At 43.3% G+C, this 21,139-nt stretch overlaps 1 protein-coding gene across 1 annotated transcript in view; it reads right to left on the bottom strand.

Annotated features, from left to right (window-relative positions):
- The window catches only part of LOC311229593 (plakophilin-1-like), a gene marked incomplete at its 3' end in the record, with an annotated part of 37,054 nt that extends 19,464 nt beyond the window's left edge, over positions 1-17,590 (bottom strand). Inside the window, exons 1-6 of the mRNA XM_084315668.1 lie at positions 17,548-17,590; positions 11,157-11,286; positions 10,425-10,632; positions 3,488-3,656; positions 1,604-1,721; positions 255-434 (exon numbers count right to left, since the gene is read on the bottom strand). Coding sequence (XP_084171794.1) covers positions 255-434; positions 1,604-1,721; positions 3,488-3,656; positions 10,425-10,632; positions 11,157-11,279 — 798 coding nt within the window. The remainder of the gene's footprint in view (positions 1-254; positions 435-1,603; positions 1,722-3,487; positions 3,657-10,424; positions 10,633-11,156; positions 11,287-17,547) is intronic.
- Between the last annotated feature and the right edge of the window lie 3,549 nt (positions 17,591-21,139).

Here is a 21,139-nt window from a genome sequence, read left to right on the forward strand (position 1 = left end):
ATTAATTACTGTTTTTATTTGTATTTATTTGCACATTTGAATAAAACGTATTAGTATATTTTAAATACTATTCATGGTAACTGCAGAATATACCAGTGGATAAAAGAAAACAATCACAATGTTGGGCTCAGTGATGGATGGTGCCGTCGTCCCATCAGCCCAACCCTGTTGTTCTCAATCATAAACCCCATTGTATGCACATGAAAGACTGTTTGATTAAAAATGGAACTTGTGAATAGGTTTGCACGACATACGTCCAGCTCCGGTGTCTTGGTGGTCCGTTGACTGAAGCAGCCGATGGGACCGGTGTCTCCCTGGGCACTGGGCCTGGCGGCGGCCCTGGCCAGGGTCGTGATCCTGGTGAACAGGATTGGAGCCTCGGCCTCCAGCTGGAAGGTCAGGTTGTGAAGGATGCACGCACAGTTTTCCAAAGACTATTTGAGGGAAAGAAAACACAGTATGAGTGTGTTATTATAGGTTTGACATTTAAGGAAACCTTTAAGGAAGTTAGTTATTTACACTGCAACAGGAAATGGCACTTGGGCTGATGTAAAATGTTTATGTTGTCAAGTTTGTCACATGGTCTATTGGCAACGCAGGCTTCTATTTTGGCTTCATATCCAACTCCAGACAAGTGATGATTCAGATGATCGTCTGATTTGAGAGGATAATATCCTCTTACCATTTGTTGAGCTAATCTCTCCTAATAGAGGTTGGACGTTCGCCCAGGAGATTACAATAGTTGTAACACCGAGGGAATTTGTGTGTGTGTGTCCACACATGCAAAAGCGGATATGTGTGTTTGTGAAAGAGAGATAGAGAGAGAGAGTGTGTAAAACAAGCACAAAACCGTCCAGACCCACGGCACAGGGAGTTGTGGAATGTGTACGTTGCATGGTTACAGTTGCTTGCTAATGCTAGCAGGCCATATATACTTTTTTTTTTTTTTTTTATAATATATAAAAACGATATCGATTTTCAAACGCAACAAATACACACCCACTTTCCCAACCCCACCCAAAACACCCCCCAACGGAAAAAAGGCACTCATAACAATCCAATCCAATAAAACAGAATGATGTACATTCAATCTTACATACATTCAATTCTTGTATCTTGTGTTGTGTGCAAGGTGATGAACAAACAAATCTGTCCATTTATAGGAATTAAAAAAATTCAAAGAATGAAATTATTATATATTCAGAGAACCAAGGTTATAAACATAACCTAAACGACCGTTGACTCTCAATTTAAGCTAGCGCATGTCGCGGCATGTAAATTTTTCTTACAAACAGAAAGTGGGAAATAATAATAATAAATATACACAAAGCCCAAAGGGAAATAAACGTGCTCTACAAGAAACATGTAGATTCATCACTCTAGACGTTCAAATCCGAAAAGGAAAAGTTGACGAGGGTTAATTGTCTCAGTGGAGTTGGGACTCACTTCTGTGAGGCTGCCTCTAGAAATGTGCGTATCCATGCACATCCCGGGTGCATTGCCCCACAGAACATAATATGAGTGAGTGAATTTGCATATAGCCTACAGTGGCAGTTCCTGCACGCCGTGGGAAAAATAGAGTGCAACAGACAGGTAGGTTCACCTTGTCATCTGGTCTGTCAGCGGCCACACAATCCTGGGCATAGCTGACCAGAGAGTCAATCAGACCACGACATTTCCTCATCGCTTGTCTGTTGCTTTGCTTGGCACTGCTCAGGTTCCTGATAAGAATAAAGTGAAAGATACCAGTTAAGCATCGTGTTGAATATAATTGCAATGAGGCAGAAGGGGTGGAGAGGTATCATTGCACCTGATCTACCAGTTCCATCACCCTAGGTGCCATGAAACCCATGCAGAGCCCAGAGACGTCTTGATCAGTTTGTTGAGCCTGCGGGCCTCCCTTGCTTTGATGTTACCCTCCCAGCACACAACAGCAAAGAAGATTACACTGGCCACAACAGACTATGGTAGACATGCAGAATAGCCTGTTGAATGATTGATTCCTTTCTTGTAGTGTCGTCAGACCAGTCCAGTTTATTGTTCATGTGGACCTCTAGATACTTGTAGGTCTGTAACACCTCAATCACACTGTAATCACCCTGGATGTTGACTGGGATCAGCCACTCTCTGTGATCATCTGGAGTTTATCCCCCAGCAGGAGGACAGGAGGTGGACAGGGTGGGGAAGGGGGCCGTGGGAGTTGTGTCATGTCCTGTTGTCATTAAAGGAACATGCCAACATTTTGGGAAACGAGCTTACCGTCTTCTCCAGAGAGAGACAAGAAGATAGATACCAGTTTACTCTCTGTGCATTCAGTAGAAAGATATCTGGCTGCATGTTAGCCTAGCTTAGCACAATGAATGGAAGCGGACATCGCCGGTTAGCCTTCGGGAGAGGTGTTAGTTGGACAATGCCTAGGCTAACCGGCCATGTCCGCTTCCATTCATTGTGCTAAGCTAGGCTAATGTGCAGCCAGATAGCTTTCTACTGAACACAGAGAGAAAACTGGTATCTATCTTCTTGTCTCTCTCTGGAGAAGACGATAAGCTAAGTTTCCAAAATGTTGGCGTGTTCCTTTAAGGGGAGGAGGCTTCACTGGTGGAGGGGGCTGTATGTAGAATGAGGTCCGTGAGGTGGAAGTATTTCGTTTCTTTTTTAAACTTTGACCAGTCAGCTGGTTCTTTTTAGCGTTTATCGCTTTTTCTGGTCAAGCATGACCGACAGAAACAGGTTGAATAGGATATAGATCGGGGGAAAGACACTGTGAGAAAATACGGCGAGTCCGGGAGTCGAACTCGTGTACCCCAGATCCGTGACACGCACGGTTGTCCCCGACGCCGAAATAGCGCCGAGATACGTGGTGAGCTACTGGAGCTCCCCTGTATTTCGTTTCTTGAAGAAAGCCAGTGTATTACTATGCACTGGGGCTATCTAGCTAGCTAGTTCAAGTTTCAAGTTTGTTTATTATTTGTCACAACAAAATACAGAATACTTTATGATGAAATGCTTGTTTCTGTATAAGCCCCTGAGAGTGTGCTACATACAGTAAAAAGAAAGTAAGTTTATTTAAAAAAAAAAAAAAAAAAAGAAAAAAAAAGTAATTAAGAAGTAAGTAAAAAGTAAGTCAAGTCAATATACATATATATACAATATACAATACAGAGTAAAATGAGTAACAGTGAGGTACAATGCAGAGGTACAAAACTTAGGGTAGGGTATCAACTTTGCATTGGTCTGAGAGAAGAATCAAGAATCGGATTGTATAAGTAAGTTGTATTCTGCTGTGGATGGTTAAAACCTTTGTTTGCATGTTGTGGTGTGCATGGCTTAAAACATTTTTTGTTACCGGACCCCGTTTGCTGCCTTGGAACACAGCCAGAACTTCGACCACAGGACTCGCCCAGCCCTACTGGTAAGTATTTCATACCACTTTATGTAAAAAGAAATCTACAAATATCTTAATATGACCAAAATACTTTTCTCATACCTAAGACATCCTGTGGCATTGAAGAAGACCTCCTGGTCTAGGTTGTTATTGATGGACCGCTCAGGTCCTGTTGTGTAAGGCAATATGACACTCTCTATCAACACAGGCATAGCACTCTTCACCAAGTCTGGTTTCAGGTTGTCCACAGAGGACAGGTTCCACAGAAGGCCTGCAGAGAAAAGCATCAGATCTTTCATCAGTGCATGAGGTTTGTGGCTAGACTGTAAACAAGTGTGTAAAAAAGGGGGGAAATCTTTTAACTCATTAACTGTCATAGGCTGTGATCACATTGGATGCCTGTTTGAACGCGCCTGCACCTTCAATTGATTTCCAATGGTTTCGTCATGACAGGTGCACGTCTCCTCCAAACTACACGCCTCGTGTTTTTGAAGCGACGCTTTTTCGGGAGCTCTCAGTTGAAAAAGTTTAAACTTTAGCCATGGAGCGCACCGGCATCAATGTCACCTTTTTGTCAAGGGACCAATCAAATCAACTGAGGGGAGGGATTCCAAATCTGAGGTATCTGAAGCGAAATCGACATGCATCGATAATGGAGACAATAGACACACATTTTGGCAGTTTCTGACAAACTTTGTTTGTACGAACAGGGTCCTCATTTATCAATAATGCCTAGAAAGTGTTCTATTTTCGTTCCTAAGCACGGCGTTTAGAATGTCTCTACGCACAGAGAAATCGGGATTGATCAAACGTGCGTACACAGGTCCTACGCACACCTGCAAGCACTGTGTTGATAAATACCACTTGTTCTACGCTCCGCGCTCGTGCACGATTGTAAGTATTTGCATACAGAACCGCCCCTAATTAACCATATATGGTAATGAAACACCCCCATGTAATGTGGAAAAATGGGCTAAGCGAACTATAAGAAACTTCACTGAAAGAGCGAGATTGATCACGGAAGTCTAACCAACAAATTTAACATATACAGCATTTTCCGTTGTGAACAATGTTATTTGGAAATATGACAGACAGAATAATAGTATTTAACTTTTTATTTTAACCAATATTTTATCGTATGATTATAGATATTTTTAGAGAATAAATAAATCCAATGAAGTTGTCAATTTCACAGACAACTCCGCTGAGGAGGAGGGAGTGTGGAGACTGCAGACTATCTTCAGTGCGCCGGGAGCCAAGGATGTTGACTGACCCAGTCCTACAGAACCAGCACATGACAGAAATAAATGACAAGCTGACCCGACATTAAGCACTGCAATGACTGAAATGAACGAGTCGCTGAAGCACACTGTCTGTGCAACCCAATGGAGAATACAAACTCGTAACCACTATTTTGTGCTTGCGTTTGCCATATACCATATACTGCAAAATACATGCCTTTTTTCGTTGAGTTTTTTTTCAAGTTAGATTAAGACCTTGCAAGGGTAGACTTAAAACTGCTGTCTGATTCTCTTGACTGAATTGCTGCTTTCAGCAGGCCAACTGCGCTCTACAATGCCTATTGTGTATGCGTGAGTCCATTATAATTGCGCTCCTGTTGGGTTGTTGGTTTTGGTCAGAGTCATTATGGCCCCAGTGGATAACCCCAATCTGCATTTAAGTGATATTTTAATTACAGATACCCCAGTAATAACATTACAATTGAATTAAATACAATTAGGCCTGAATGAGTCATGTTCCTCCTGGCCACCGGCAACGACATTATTAGCCAAATGCGCATCACAGATTATCTGTACACATTGACCGAGTGGAATCTCGTTCTATTCACATAACTGGATTTGTTTATTGATAGAGCTTTGAAAGCTACACGGGTACAGTCTATTGCTCCGATGATGTTGGGTAACCTGGCGTAAAATCCTCTCTTGGACATTGTTACTCAGCTGATAGAATTGTGCCCTTCCTGATGACTTGTTGTACAGAACTTGTAAGTCGCTTTGGATAAAAGCGTCAGCTAAATGACTAAATGTAAATGTAAATGTTGGCCTCGGCCTGCTGTTATTATTGATATATGAATATTGTATGTAGTTGGAGGTTGGGGAAATTACGACATCCAACACTGCGTTTTGTTCCACGCTCCAATTTGGGTCCCAAATTGCGGTAGCTACAAATCAAGGAGAATGTGTCTTGGGTAGCGGACTCTACTTATGTTCTCTCTCTGCAAATAGACTGCCCTATATCTCTGAAAACAGCTCCCCACGGATCGCACCCCGCGAGAAGTATAAACCATGCTGAATTCATTTGGAAAGACCTATTTCAAATGCTATTTATAGGGTTTGACAATAATTACACTAATGTCGCTATTTTACAACTATAATTAATTACGTGTCATACCGAACACGTCTTTGTTGGAACCCTAATGCATGAAAGCGTATTCCATCCGTCTGCAGTCTTCCTATTCTACCGCTTGGTGACATGTACGCACGGTCCCAGCTGTGTGTAGATATACAATCTCAAGCGCACGTTCAAATTGATAAATCCCACACTTTGCTTAGAAATGATCGTACGCACGGTTTACACACATATCTGTGCATACGCAGCATTGATAAATGAGGGCCCAGGTCTTACCACGATGAGATATGAACAGCAACGCCTGGAGGGCTGTGAGTAGTGATGTATGTAACGTATCATGTAATGTTAACTGAGGTAGCAACGGTAATCAGTGTTATCGCTCAATGTGCCCTGTGCACTTTCGATTTTCTATGAACACTGCAGCGCTTCGTGTTTGAGTGCAAGAAAAAGGCATCCAATGTGATCACAGCCTTAGGCTCTGATCGTCACCAGGATTCTGAACCTTTAGCCTGCCCGAGGTGACAGGAATCATCATAGTTCTAAGTACACCAGCCTGCCCTGGGATTTACCCGTCACCTAAATGTGACTAGCATAAATTAGCCTGGCTGTAAAGAAGAGTCTTGTGTGGTTATATTGAGCCCATTTTTATTCAGATATCTTGAGGTGACTAAGTGGCGCAGTGGGCAAGGCACTCGCCACTAACGCAGGAGATGCTGGGTTCGAGCCCAGCTCTCGGCGTTGCTACCAGCTTGGCTGGTCGTTCATACTAACACAATTGGCAGTGTTAGGGGTGGGAAAGCTGGTGGGTGGGGATTGGACGTTGTAGACAGCGACTCCTACAGGTCGGTTGGTGCGCCTGTACAGCAGAATCAGGAAGCATCGGGGGCAGCGTGAACCTCCCACGCGTTACTCCTCGCCACTGAGAGATCGCCCTGTACAGGTGAAAAGATGCGACAGCTGCCTCCTCGTGTACCGGAGGGGACACGTGATGCAAAGCTTGGTCCTCACTGCAGCCGACCAGTGGGAGGCATGGCCTAGCAATGTTCGAGACAGGGGAGGGGAGAATTGAAGGGAGAATTGGCGAGGCGAAATTGGGATGGGAGAAAAATAAGGAGAAAAAGTAGATAAAAAAAAATATATCTTGAGGTGAGAAGTCAGGGGACCAATTTGAAAATGGCCATGCCTGTGGCAGTGTGGCATATTCCTCCCATCAAATTTAAGATAGCTTAAAAAAGCTTAACAAAGCTTAACTTTGGAGCAAAATCGATCCATTTGTCAGTAAAAGATAGCATGACAAGTCTGGTACTGATCTCTAGTTTCATATGATACCAGTATCTTTGGTGATTGCTAGCTTAGAAAATGAGCGCACTAAAGCCCTTTAAAGGAACACGCCAACTTTTTGGGAAATTTGCTTATTTGCCATCTACCCTGGAGTTAGACAAGCAGATACATACCCTTTTCTTCTCTGTGCATGCATTAGGCTTAGGGAACAGCCGCTCCGTTAGCCTAGCTTAGTGTCATTCACTGGAAGTAGGTGTGCCAGTGTAGCCTAGTTCCCAAAAGTCACGAAATACACTCCAAATACAAAACTTTCCTGTAAACATGTTGTGACCTGTGCATTTACCATGTGGAGAAAAAAAGAAAGAAAATAATTTGACATTTTCTTTTTTTTTCTTCACCATATATACTCTGAAATTGTTTTTGCCGGACCACTGCTGCCTGGGTGCAGTGATTTCATCACCTCAAAAGCCCTCTTGTTTTTTGAAAATGATTTTACAATATTTTTGCTAATGAAGTGAAATATTTATTATCATCAACTGTTACGACCCTGGCTCGAAGGGACGCAACCTATGTGCAAACCGACACCAAAACCCGTGTTTAACTCAAAATACTACCCTAACAATGAATTACTGGTACAAACTAAAGAACAAGAATGAGAGAACGTGACAACTCTGTTAACACACACTCCTCTAACCACAGACAGAGTGCATGTGTGTCTCAGAGACTGGTTTTAACCTGCCAGCAGGTATCCAATCAGCAGTAATTAGCTAATTAGCAGCCATCACCTGCATGCCCAGTGACACAGGAGTGATCAAGCTCATGGTACATCACATCAACTATCCAGTTCGTTTTTATAGTGCAACGCTACTTCAAATCATTGAACGTACAGAGAGAGGGAGAGAGAGACGGGCTCAGCCTGTTATATTTTGAACGTGATATGATGTTGCACATGTTATGACTTTGAACGTCTGCCATTTCCACTGCAAGAGGCACATACAAGTAACAATCAATCAATCAGATTTATTTATATAGCACATTTAATAAGACAACAATCACATCTCCGTTTTACGGGAGGGCACACAGGCAAACACACAGGAAAACAGGGCAGTGAGTCAGTGAACATCGGGAAAAGCTAATAGGTAGAAGTGGGTTTTGAGTCTAGATTTGAAGGCATCTATCGAGGGGGCAAGCCTAATGGAGGTGGGGATGCTGTTCCACAGTTCAGGGGCTGCGACAGCAAAGGCACGGCCCCCCCTGAGCTTAAGGTTAGACCTCCGGACTGTCAGGAGCCTCTGATCGGCTGACCTGAGGGACCTGGTGTTGGAATAGGGGGATAGGAGGTCTGAGATGTAGGAGGGGGGCTGACCATTAACCCTTTGGGTGCCGTTCACGTAGTTCTACGTTTCTGTCGCCCGACGGTTGAGTGCCGGAAACGTAGAACTACGTTTTTCTCACTGCATTTCTTTTATTCGCTATTGCCATTCATAATTCAGCGGGGCACCTTGTGTATACTGTTCTGAGTGTGTCTGAGCTGGCAGACGGTCTTATACCACCCTCTAACGCCTTCGGCCGCTATTGCACTCCATTAGAAACTGTGTAGTTTCTTTTCTCTACCGAGCTGCGGCCTGGGGGCGGGTCCTAAACACTCCGGCAAAACAGGGGGGGATGGCTTGGACAACTGACCTCGCCCGCCCGTTCATGTGCAATGCCCAATAACGTCGGAGACAGGATCGCTGTGGATAACTGGAATGGCGATCAGATAATTGGGGGGCGCCGGCCTAAACCACATTTCATGTATGCACGAGGAAGGATAATAACAATAATCTAGCGTTGATTTCAGGAAGATTCGATAATCAGGCAAAAAATTACAACGTGATAAGTGAATTACACAAAAACGCTATTATCACGTCTTTTTCCTGGAATTACTCAGAAGCACCCAAACTATATTTATATTCAAAACGGTATAAAACGGAAATGTACGGATGAAAAAATTATCTGTTTTTTGCACGTTGACTGGAAGCAACTCACTGACAATCGACAGCGTTATTAGACCCATAGCTATAATATAAAATATAGGTTTAGCTCTACAAACTTCAACTACGTTTAAATGGGGTTAATGGACGGCAAGGCCAGATGCACTTCCCGGAAGGGGCGTGGCACTCAATGTGTTAAGGGCTTTATAAACTAATAGGAGAACCTTAAAATGTATTCTGTAGCGTACTGGAAGCCAATGAAGGGAGGCAAGGACAGGGGTGGTGGTCTCTCTTATGGGTTCCGGTCAACAGTCTGGCAGCGGCGTTTTGTACTAGCTGTAGGCGGGACAGGGAAGATTGGTTGATGCCTATATAGAGGGAGTTGCAGTAGTCTAATCTAGATTAAATGAGAGCGTGGATAACTCTCTGGTCTGCAGGGGAGAGAAGGGCTTTGAGCTTAGCAATGGTGCGTAATTGGAAAAAACATGCCTTCACCACTGAGTTCACTTGTCTGTCGAACCTAAATTGGGGATCAAAAATGACACCTAGGTTCTTGACATAGGGCTTGACCAGGGAGGACAGGTTGCCAAGACTGTTGGTAAGGGTGGTGACAGCATCTGGGGGACCGAAGAGGATTATTTCACATTTGTTTTCATTTAGTTGTAAAATGTTTTGTGCCATCCAACATTTAACGTCATCAAGGCAGGACATGAGACTGTTAAGTAAAGACTGGTTGTTATGCATCAATCATGAATATCGATCATGAATATGCAAATCAACTACATTTAATGGTTGATGTTGTCGACGAATCGTTGCAGCCCTAAAGAGCATACAGTAATAACTACAGAAACACATAATGTGTATATTGCATATAAAATAATAACAATAAATACAAAATAAAAATATTAAATGCACTCAGACCTCTGCTAAGGCCTAACAATCTATCCAATGTGCCATTACTTTCACATGCAACATTTTACTGGGTAGATGATAAAGTTGAGTTGCTGATATTGCCAATGTCAACAGACTATAGATCTATATGGTGGCTCTAGAGGAAAGGTCACAGGGTCACCAAAATCTAAATGTTTCCCCCTCTAGGGGTCATCAATGTGCACAGCAAATTCTGTGGCAATCCGACAATAACTTTTCAAGATATCACAGACAAACAGACAGGACTGATTACATAACCTCTGCCCTGGCTTTACCATAGAGGAGGAAAACATTTGCTTCCATAGCTAGCTGAGTGTGCAGATGCAACAAGCCCATCAAAACAAGTACAGTCAAATCCTCGGGCATTGAATGTACAGACAGTGTGTGTGTGTGTGCGTGCATGCATGTCTGCGTGTCTGTGCATGTGTCTGCCTGTGTGTGTGTGTGTGTGTGTGTGTGTGTGTGTGTGTGTGTGTGTGTGCTACCTGTCAGCTGCTTCTGCGTCTCGACAGAGTGCGTTTCCCTCAGCAGTCTCACGGCCTCTGTGATGCCAGCGCAGGCGCCCACCCCCTTCTTGTTAGCGGTGCTCTTGAAGGACAGGTTGCGCAGCGCGGCCGAGGCCGTCTGCTGGACCTTGCTGCTGGGGCTCTGCAGCAGGCTCACCAGGGGAAGGATCCCATGAAGCCTCAACACCTGGGAGACAGTAAGTACAGGGGGAGTGAGCACTACGGGAGTAGACAGTCATTTCACTCACCCTCAATCACTGTGATTTACCTCAATCGATAGTCCAAGATGTTGCTTTTACATTTAGAAGAATATACGTTAAAATAACACGCCAACATTTGGGGGAAATTGGCTTATCGTCTTCTCCGGAGACAAGAAGATAGATACCAGTTTTCTCTCTGTGCGTTCAGTAGAAAGCTATCTGGCTGCACGTTAGCCTAGCTTAGCATAATAGCCGGATAGCTTTCTACTGAATGTACAGAGAGGAAACTGGTATCTATCTTCATAGAGAAGATAGAATAGAGAATAGAGAAGACGGTAAGCTAATTTCCCAAAATGTTGGCGTGTTCCTTTAAGAAGTAGAATTACTGTGAGATATAAGTAATTAAAAGGGTGAAGGGGTCTAGTTGAGGACATAATGTCTCTTCAGGAGACATAAGTAATGTTTTCACTCTGGAGATGGTGGGCGTCTGACGAGACAAGGTTCTGCTCACCTCAGTCTTGGCCTTGTCGTCCGTGAAGGTGCTGTGCTGAACGTAGGAAGCCCCGCAGTGCTGGTACACCTCATCGTCACTGGAGAGATACGCCACAGCCTCACTCATGGTGATGTCAGCCATGTTTGACCTAAGAGAAAGAAAACACACAGACAAACCGATTAGATTTATAGGGATGCACCGATAAAGTGGTTGTGTAGTCACTTTGTGCGCCTCAAATCAGTTAGCTAAGATCAACTAATATCATAGGTCTGCTGCAAAGAGTTGAGGTAATTATTACAAATGGTGACAGACTGTTTTATCTGGTGTTTGGTCCCAGCAATGGGCATGTGTCTCCTCCCGATGACTTGGGCCCCCTTGGGCTTTTTGTGAAGCCAACTGTCACCACCCTAGGGGTGAAGTTTGATTGTGACCTAAAATTGGACAAGCAGATCAACGCTGTGGTGGGAAAGAGCTTTTTACAACTCAGGAGGCTGTCCAAGGTCAAACCTTTTTTATCCCGTTCTGTTTTTGAGACTGTTATCCATGCTTTTATGACCTCTTGCCTTGATTACTGCAATGCCCTGGCCTCTACGTTGGCGTCAGTCAGGCCTCCCTCTCTCGTTTGCAGCCTGTTCAGAACGGCGCTGCCCGTCTGCTGACGGGAACACGAAAGCGGGAGCACATTTCCCCTGTGCTGGCTGCCCTCCACTGGCTTCCTGTGCGTTTTAGAATCTATTTTAAGGTTTTACTGTTTGCTTTTAAATGTTTGAACGGCTTGGCACCAGGGTAAGGGTACCTCTCGGACCTGCTGGAACCCTACAGTATGTTCCCCCAAGGTCCCTCAGGTCCTCTGACCAGCTCCTCTTGGCCGTTCCAAACTCCAGGCTGAAGCTTAGGGGGGACCGTGCTTTTGCTGTGGCAGCCCCAAAGCTCTGGAATGAGCTGCCACTGCATGTTAGGCAGGCCCCCACTCTGCAGGTGTTCAAATGACGCCTCAAGACACACCTATTTGCTCTGGCTTTCGGTTTTGAGAGACCTGCCTTTTTATGTGACACATTGTACTGTTTTTATTGTGTGCATTTATTAAATCTTTTATGTTCTATGTTTTATCTTATGTTGTGGACTTGTACAGCACTTTGGTCAACTTTGTTGTTTTTAAATGTGCTTTATAAATAAAGTGGATTGGATTGGATATCAGACAATAAGCAGTAAGCATGGCTGTGCATTGTTATTGATGCCATGCTCTTTATGCGTTCTAAAAATAGCTTTGCATAAACAAGTACTCGATCGCTACTCGAGTAATTCATGAGTACATTACTCGTGCTCATCCCTACTGTAGCTGACGTTATCCTTCTCCGGACCTAGAGAAAAAAAAGGTGTATTAGGCTTGATCCTTTGTTCAGAATAGACTATAATTATATAACAGATATTTAGCAAATCCCATTCATATTTTCAATAGGGATTTAGGACCACACCCTAATGACGACTTATAATAATTGACCATTATTCACACAGTGTTGGGATTCCTTTCCACCCTGTTCCCACAGTGAGAACAGGGTGGAAAATAATTCAAACGTCAGCATGACATCAGAGTAAAATGGCCGCTGTGTGAATATGGTCAATGTCTTTCAAAACAAATGGGATCCACAAAGTTGTCTTTTTATGGCTGATTGTTGGTCAACAGTAGAATAGGCATTTGTGTGGCCTTTGTCACAAGTGGCAAGTGAACAACAGAATACAAATACTTGGGTTTTTGCTCAAAAGGACAAATACATTTCAGTTTATTTGTTCTTTAATTGACTTGGTTGTGTCCTTTATTTGTTATGGGAAGTGTTAACTGTAATAGCCCTACACGCATGATACCACAGACATTCTAAAGCTTAACACTTTGACTGCCGGAAAACGCTTAAAAGCGTCATTCCCGGCCATGCTCAAGTTGCCGGAGGACGCTTTACAGCGTCCTTATATCAATATTTCAAAAATCTGCGATCGGATTCATATGTCCCCTCCGCTGGCCTGAGATCCACCAGGAGGACCCACTGAGCTCTCTGGCGGTTCAGGAGCGCCATCTGGTGGCCGATCGGCGCAATCGCTTAACAGGAAGTGCTATGGAGATTGTGCTGGTCGGCCGTATTACTTCCGGGCACTCGCTATAGGTTCCGGGACTCGATCTCGACACACTACATAGCGATCGATTGCCAATAACTCGATAAACAACATGATTTGGACGTATATACCATTATACAAGCTGGAAATGGACCGGGTAAATCTACATTCCATAATGATACAATTTCTACTCTACGATGATCGCCCAACGGCGCGCGGAGACTGGGGTGAGTTTTAGCGTGTAAAATTACCGTCTTCGATACTAACTGCTATGATCAACATTTGACCCACATTAGATGATTGGTATAACGCTGCCCACAGAATTATAAACGCCCCCTAGCCCATCCGGTCAACATCAGATGATGTGTAGTAACTTCTAGAAGTACGTCTAGTTGGAATTTTTTATATCGCGCTGATTGCCATAAAACTGTATTGCATCATCAATATAATGCATTTGGGGCTATAGATCACGTTCTGGAGAAAGCTGCAGAAAGAGATGAAGTTTGGTCTCTTACATATCTCGATGTGATATATCAAGAAATATCTACAGCAAGAATTCTGGGTCTCAACGAATCCAAAATGTCAATGTGGGTAGAAGTGGTGGAGAGAATAAAAGCTAGCTTATAATGGTAGTGTCTGGTTAGGAGTGAGGGATAATAGAGGTACTATCCAAGGAGGGGTCCGGGAGGGGGGGGTTCGAGCTGGAGCATATGGTTTTAGAAAATAGGTATTAGGGGTATGTCCTATTTAAGCATTTGTATAATTGTTAATTTCGCTGGATATACACTGTATACGGTAAAATATTATTATAGACTTTTTTTTTGTCTTGTTTCTGTACTTGCATGTAATTTTAACCACCTTGACTGTTAGTTTCATTATGCATTATGTGTTGAGTACTGACTTTTAATAATTTCTGTTTTGCAATAATAAAAAAATATAAAAAAAAAAAAAAGAAAGAGATGAAAACATACTTATACATTAGACCATACTTTACTATGAATATGTGAATGAAAAAGTTTAACGTTGCTACACAATGAACAATACATATAGGACTTTGAATGGGCCCTAATAATGGCAATGTAGCAATAGAATTTAAAAAGTTATAGCCATGCAAAGAAGGGGTACTTCTCCATAGACAAATAGATAGCCGGCAACCTATGGTATATCATGAATTTAACCCATGGCAACCAAAGTGTTAACAGGAGAATACTGCGGTCATTAGAATTAAGGTACTTTTACTACCGTCAACCATTTCCCCCAATCATTTAACATTTTTGTATCTACTTTTTCTCCCCCCTTTTTCTGTATTTTTCTCCCATCCCAATTTAGTCGTTATGCCAATTCCCTTCCCTCCCTTCCTGGTCGTTGCGCGCATTTGCCCCCCACTTGCCGGTCTAGAGAGGGTTGATAGATACTATCACATGTCCCCTCCGATACATGTGGAGTCAGCCAGCCGCTTTTTTTTTCACCTGACAGCGAGGGCTCTCACTGGGGGAGCGTAACGCGTGGGAGGCTCACACTACTTCCCTCAGTTCCCTTACTCGCTGAGCAGGCGCCCCGACCGACCTGTAGGAGTCGCTGTTTACAACTACCGGGATACACACACACCCCACCGGCTTCCCACCTCTAACACTGCCAATTGTGTTAGTATGGACGACCGACCAAGCCGGAAGTACCGCTGACAGCTGGATTCGATACCAGTGTCTCTGCGGTGGTAGGCAGGCGCTTAGTCCGCTGCGCTACCCAGCCGCCTTCCCCCAATAATTTTGTAATGCATGGTGTATACATCAAAAAACTTAAATCAACTCGGATAATGTTGAAATGAACACTATACCAGTGTTTCTATAATCCTCACCCATGTTAATTTAATACGTTTAACTCATTGAGCGCCAAAAACGAGATATCTCGTTTCTGAAAGCCAACGCTTGAGCGCCAAATCGAGATTTTTTTTTCCGTTTTTCGTTTTTTTGATTATTATTATTCTAAACAGTCCTGCGGACCTTCCTGGCACCTCTGATTAAGTTAGAATTGAAATGACGATCGAATCCCGACAGGTGGCAGTATCGCCATACCTTTTGGGCCAATTTAGTGTGGGGAGCATAGCTGTCATCACTACCGTTTTCCCCGGGATTTTCCTGTTTTTTTAACCCTCTTCACGCCATATTCACGGTTCACGTATTGGCACGTATTTTGTACTTATTAATTTTTACAAAATGGCTGCAATTCCCCTCCGTGACGACAGGTGGCAGCAGTGTAGATTAGAACGTTATCACAGGAAGTCAGACCGGGAGACGGTTGCGACCCGAAGAAGAATAAGAACAGAACAGCGAGCGGGGAGAGACTGATGCGGCACCGAGGGTGTCAAATCAACTTAGCCAGTGTCTCTTGATTGCCCACTCTGTGGCTTTTGTCTCTGGAACAAAGGGTTTGCAAATCTTCTGTGGATAAAACAATACAAAGTTACTGTGTATGTGATGCAGGAATGTGTAAATGTCTTGGTGAACAGCCGTTTGCTCTGCGCCTCCCCTGTAAGGTTCACGCGTCCCCCTCCTTCACTCTGACGCCCAATTTCCTGAATGCGATTTATAAATAATAATTGATCCGTTTTAAAAGTTGTCGTGAATTGTCATGGTATGACAAATACAGTTACTGGTAACTCGCAGGCATTGCAGAGATATTGAGGAAAAACACAAAATCGCATTGGCTTTTTTTCTATCTCACATATTTCTCTGTAGACACACACACTGTTCCAAAATGATATTCCCCACTGCTAAATTAATGACCATAGGTATTTTTTTATAGCTTTAACGAGTTGTAGTATTAATATGTAGCCTACAGTGATGAAGGTATAAGACACTATGGTAATACATTGATTGATTGCTTTTATAGTTTCACAAACACATCAAGACAAATCACAAACACAAAGAAATAAAAAGAACAATAGCATGTTGCCAGACACTGTCACATCAATGAACAAACATACACCATGTCATATACTATACACTAAGGTTCTCTGACATATATACACACACATTACATATATACACATACACATATATATATATATATATATATATATAATATATACACCAGTGCCGCCAATAGAATAGTTAATAGAATTAACTAATCAATCTCACAATTTTCTGTAATCAATCTAGATTAATCTAGATTAAAAACAGCATTTTTCTACATAAAACCGAAGCTTGTAACAGATATTTACTTGAGTAAAATCATGGAATTAATGTAAAATCAACACAAAGAAAGTATATTTAGATTCAAAGACTATTTTAATAGCTTTCTTTGAATACAGTTTCTCTCCTGTGAAATACAAATGTTCATAGCATTTACACTCCAAGTAGGAAAAGTTTACCCTACAACGAATGGCTGGGTACATACAGGTTTTGACCAGCAGATGGCAGCGACGAGGCAGCTCCATTGGGAGGGGGCGGGGCCGGGTGGGAGGGGGCGGGCTGAGGGGGCGGGGCCAGGAGAAGGGGTGGGGCTAAACGTGCACGTTTTCTCAAATCCAAATGTTGACAGCTATGGTGGGGAGTGTAGCACTCAAAGCACTAGATAGTGAGCAGCAGTGAGTACAGCTATGGAGACAATAGTATGGCGATCGCGACTTGTGGAGACTATTATGAAGATGACAAAACTATCACACTTATGATAACGTGCGTTTTCACCAGACTACATTGGCCTCAGCACTTCTGGTAAATCATAAAAATACTATAGTCAAACCGGCCTAGGAGGTAACATTATTTGTCGCCAAGTTGAGAGCTCCCCAGACTACAGCAAACTAACGTTCGGCAATGGCGATCGCCTAGAGCAAACGATTGGAGATTATTATGAAGGACAAACCGTGACGATCCATCCATAACATAATGTGCGTTTTCACCAGACTATGTTGGATTCTAGTATTTTCAAACAGGCTATTTGGATGTACGTTCCTCTATGTAATGTTACCCTGGCGCTGCTAACGGGCCAGCTAACATTATATTTATTGATCCTGTTCTGACCTAAGACACTTGGAACAAGAGTGGACGGGTTTTGGTGGACCTGCTGACAAAAGGTAACGTCTATTTTACCGAACCCCATCATAAAACATGCCTTTGTAATGATCCCAGAGTCGACGCCCCCCCCCCCCCCCCTTGGTGGTTTTGTGAATAGAAACATTCCATATAGCCGTGTTTACCTTTGACCTGGAAATAATAAATTCAATTAAATACATTCATTATTAAATACATTCAATTAAATACATTCATTATTAAAAATGTAACATTATGAATTTAATTCCACTCACCCAGAATCTTCCTTACTCTTTGGTGTAGACCCATCGATGGTATGGGTTGATGGTGCCTTGTACATTTGGCTGTGGGTGGTCACGGTCTGACTTGTGCCATTCTTAATTAACTGAGACTGACGATGGTCACTGGTTAGGTACTCATTGGTGCTCATTCGTGGGCCATTTGAAAAGTACTGACTGGTGCTCTTTCGTGGGCCACTTGATAAGAACTCATTGGTGCTCATTTGTGGGCCATTTGAAAAGTACTGACTGGTGCTCTTTCGTGGGCCACTTGATAAGAACTCATTGGTGCTCATTTGTGGGCCATTTGAAAAGTACTGACTGGTGCTCTTTCGTGGGCCACTTGATAAGTAATGACTGGTGCTCATTCGTGGGCCATTTGATAAGTACTGACTGGTGCTCATTCGTGGGCCATTTGATAAGTACTCAGTGGTGTTCATTCGTGGGCCATTTGATAAGTACTGACTGGTGCTCATTCGTGGGCCATTTGATAAGTACTGACTGGTGCACATTCGTGGGTCATTTGATAAGTACTCAGTGTTGGGCCTCCGGGATGAAGCAGCGAGCCTCTGCCTCGGAAACCGACCCAGATCAGGCTCACTGCGGCTGGAATAGCCGTTGCTAGCTCCAGCACCGAGGGGAACAAAGCCTCTCTCATACTGTTGGCCAGATATAACCACGTTCTTCTTGATGGTGGAGCCTTTGTAGTTGTTAAAGATTGATTGTTGACGGTTGATGTTTCTCTCCATGCTGAGCTGTGGATCATAAGCACACACACGTCTAAAATCAACATTCTTCATGGACATATGACATAACATTATCCTCTAGCCAAGCTGTTCATTTCCGGTAATGGTGCCTTAATGACTTAATGACTTTCCCAGAAAACCACAGAAGAAGGCGCCATTACTGGAAATGAACTCCTCGGCTGGAGGATTAGAAAGGAGACTTTGGAGAGAAAAGGGAGATTTTATACATTCAAAACCAAGAGACACAAAGTTAAATTTAGAACAGAAACCAATGACACAGTGGGGACCAATTGGCTGGAGAACGTTTTGTTTCTGCTTTGTATCATTCACGCTTTCACAAGTCAGGATATGTTGTCAGGTCGGGAGTTGTGCTTTTTGATGAAGTCGTGAAGTCATGGATTTAATGTACCAAGGTTTCAGCCACATAGGCCTTCTTCAGGGTATGTACTGTATGTTGGGAATACATTAAATCCACTGGGAGCATCGTATTCAGTGTGCTCTCTGGAGGCAGACGTGTTGGATCAAACTCAACTTTGCAAATGAGGAATAACAATTTCACACATACAGTATTCACACACACACGCACACACAGCTGACAGGCACAACATCATCATTAATCAAGAATATAGATAGAGGTACATAGGCACCAACAGCCTCAGTAACATTAAAAATGACACTTAAACATAAAAAACACACACACACACACACACACACACACACACACACACACACACACACACACACACACACACACACACACACACACACACACACACACACACACACACACACACACACACACACACACACACACACACACACACACACACACACACACACACACACACACACACACACACACACACACACACACACACACACACACACACACACACACACACACACACACACACACACACACACACACACACACACACACACACACACACACACACACCTAAACCAGCGTCTCCCTGCTTGCCAGTGTGTCCTCTTGCTGGGACAGAGAGACACACTGTGAACACTGCAAGTTGTGGACAGTTTGAAACTTTGAGTACAGCCTAGCACTTTGTTCTATTGGCCTAGTGCTACTGCTGAAAATACACTATTATGGCATCACAGGGACATGGTGGAGATGAGAGCGACTGGCGGAGTGAAGTTGGGGACGCTGCTGAAGGATAACGATCTCGTCTGCTTGTTCCCTAAGCATCCCAGTTACAAGTGCCTTCCCCCTGTCAGAACCTGTGCGTGAACGGACCAGAGCAATTGATGGAGCATGGATCTTGTTAGATGCAAGTCAAAGCGAGTTCTAAGAGTTAAAAATCCTCTTCATCAGAAGGGTAAAAAGAAATAGGGATTCCATTTCTTATTAATTGAAAATGGGGGACCCTGATGTAAACAAGACAAACGTCTTTCTCTGGTCTGCATCCCCTTAACAATTGTGTGTATTGAGCCGTACTGTATTGTACCCATTCTGCAATCTGAATCTGCATTCATTCATTCCTCAAAAAAGGTACTCTCCATGGGCCTGAGATATTTGTGTGTTTTGGGAGTGGTACCATTAAGGTGCCCAATAACATGAGCCGTGATTATCAGCCTGCAATTTATGTTCTGTTCTACATAGTGCTGTCAGGCGATACAAAAAAATGTATCTAATTAATTACAGGATTTGTAATTAATTTGGTGTAGCGGAGATTGCGCTCGTCACCAATGCAAGAGACTCCGGTATCGAATCCCAGTCTCAGCATTGCCTTCGGCTTGGGCCGGCCGTCGTACTGGCTCATTTGGCAGAGTCAGCGGGTGGAAGTCGATGGGTGGGGATTGGACGTTGTGGACAGCAACCCCTACAGGTCGGTTGGGAGACGCCTGCACAGCAGAGACAGGAAGTGGCGAGGGTAGTGTGAGCCTCCCATGCGTTACACCTCGCCAATGAGAGTCTGCGCTGGCAGGCGAAAAGATGTGACAGGCTGCCTCCTTGTGTGCCGGAGGGAACACGTGATGCAAGGCTTCTATCCTCTCTACAACCGACCAGTGGGGGGCATAGTCGAGCAACGTTCAAGACAGGGGAGGGGAGAATTGGATACACAAAATTTCTCCTTATTGAAAATAAGGAGAAAAAGTGGGAAAAAAAGGGATTTGTAATTAATTAATCTAATTACTCGCATAACCATTTTAGGCCTGATATTCTATAATCATATTTCAAATGGCATGTGTCCGGATGGCAGAATTCTGTACTGTATCTACTAGGGATGGGTACAGAATTCGGTACTTTTGAGGTACCGAACCGAAACACGTCGGTACTACCGGCGAGTATCGATTCAAGTGAGATACCGAGAATATTATAATTTTTTTATTTTTATTTTTTTTCATGTCAACGTTCACACGCACAATATATGCTTACCTAGGATTTTACTTGATTCAACAAAAAGCAGTCGGAGCAATGGCAAGCCGAAAACTGTCGAAATTGTAGTTATTTGAAGTTTGGATTTTTTTTACCGTTGGGTACCGGTATCGATTCACAGGTACCGGTACTGTATCGGTTCAAATGTGAAAGGTACCCATCCCTAGTATCTACAAAACCTTCTGTTTAATCATCTTCCATTTATTCATTTGCTTAGATTTTTCAGGTCTGGTCAATTTTAGCATGGTGTTATTCACAGTCAAAGATGCATTTTTTTTATTGATATTCTTATTTGGTTCATTACAATTTACTCAAGCCTAGTAACAGACACAGTATTTCTGACACTGGGGATACATTCCCTGAGATCCATAATGTCCCTAGAATCAGATACCAAGAACATGCAAATGGACCATATTAAAAAAAAGTCTGTAAATGTGTATTC

Source organism: Notolepis coatsorum, assembly GCF_963971535.1.
Source record: "Notolepis coatsorum genome assembly, chromosome: 6".
Classification (NCBI taxonomy): domain Eukaryota; kingdom Metazoa; phylum Chordata; class Actinopteri; order Aulopiformes; family Paralepididae; genus Notolepis; species Notolepis coatsorum.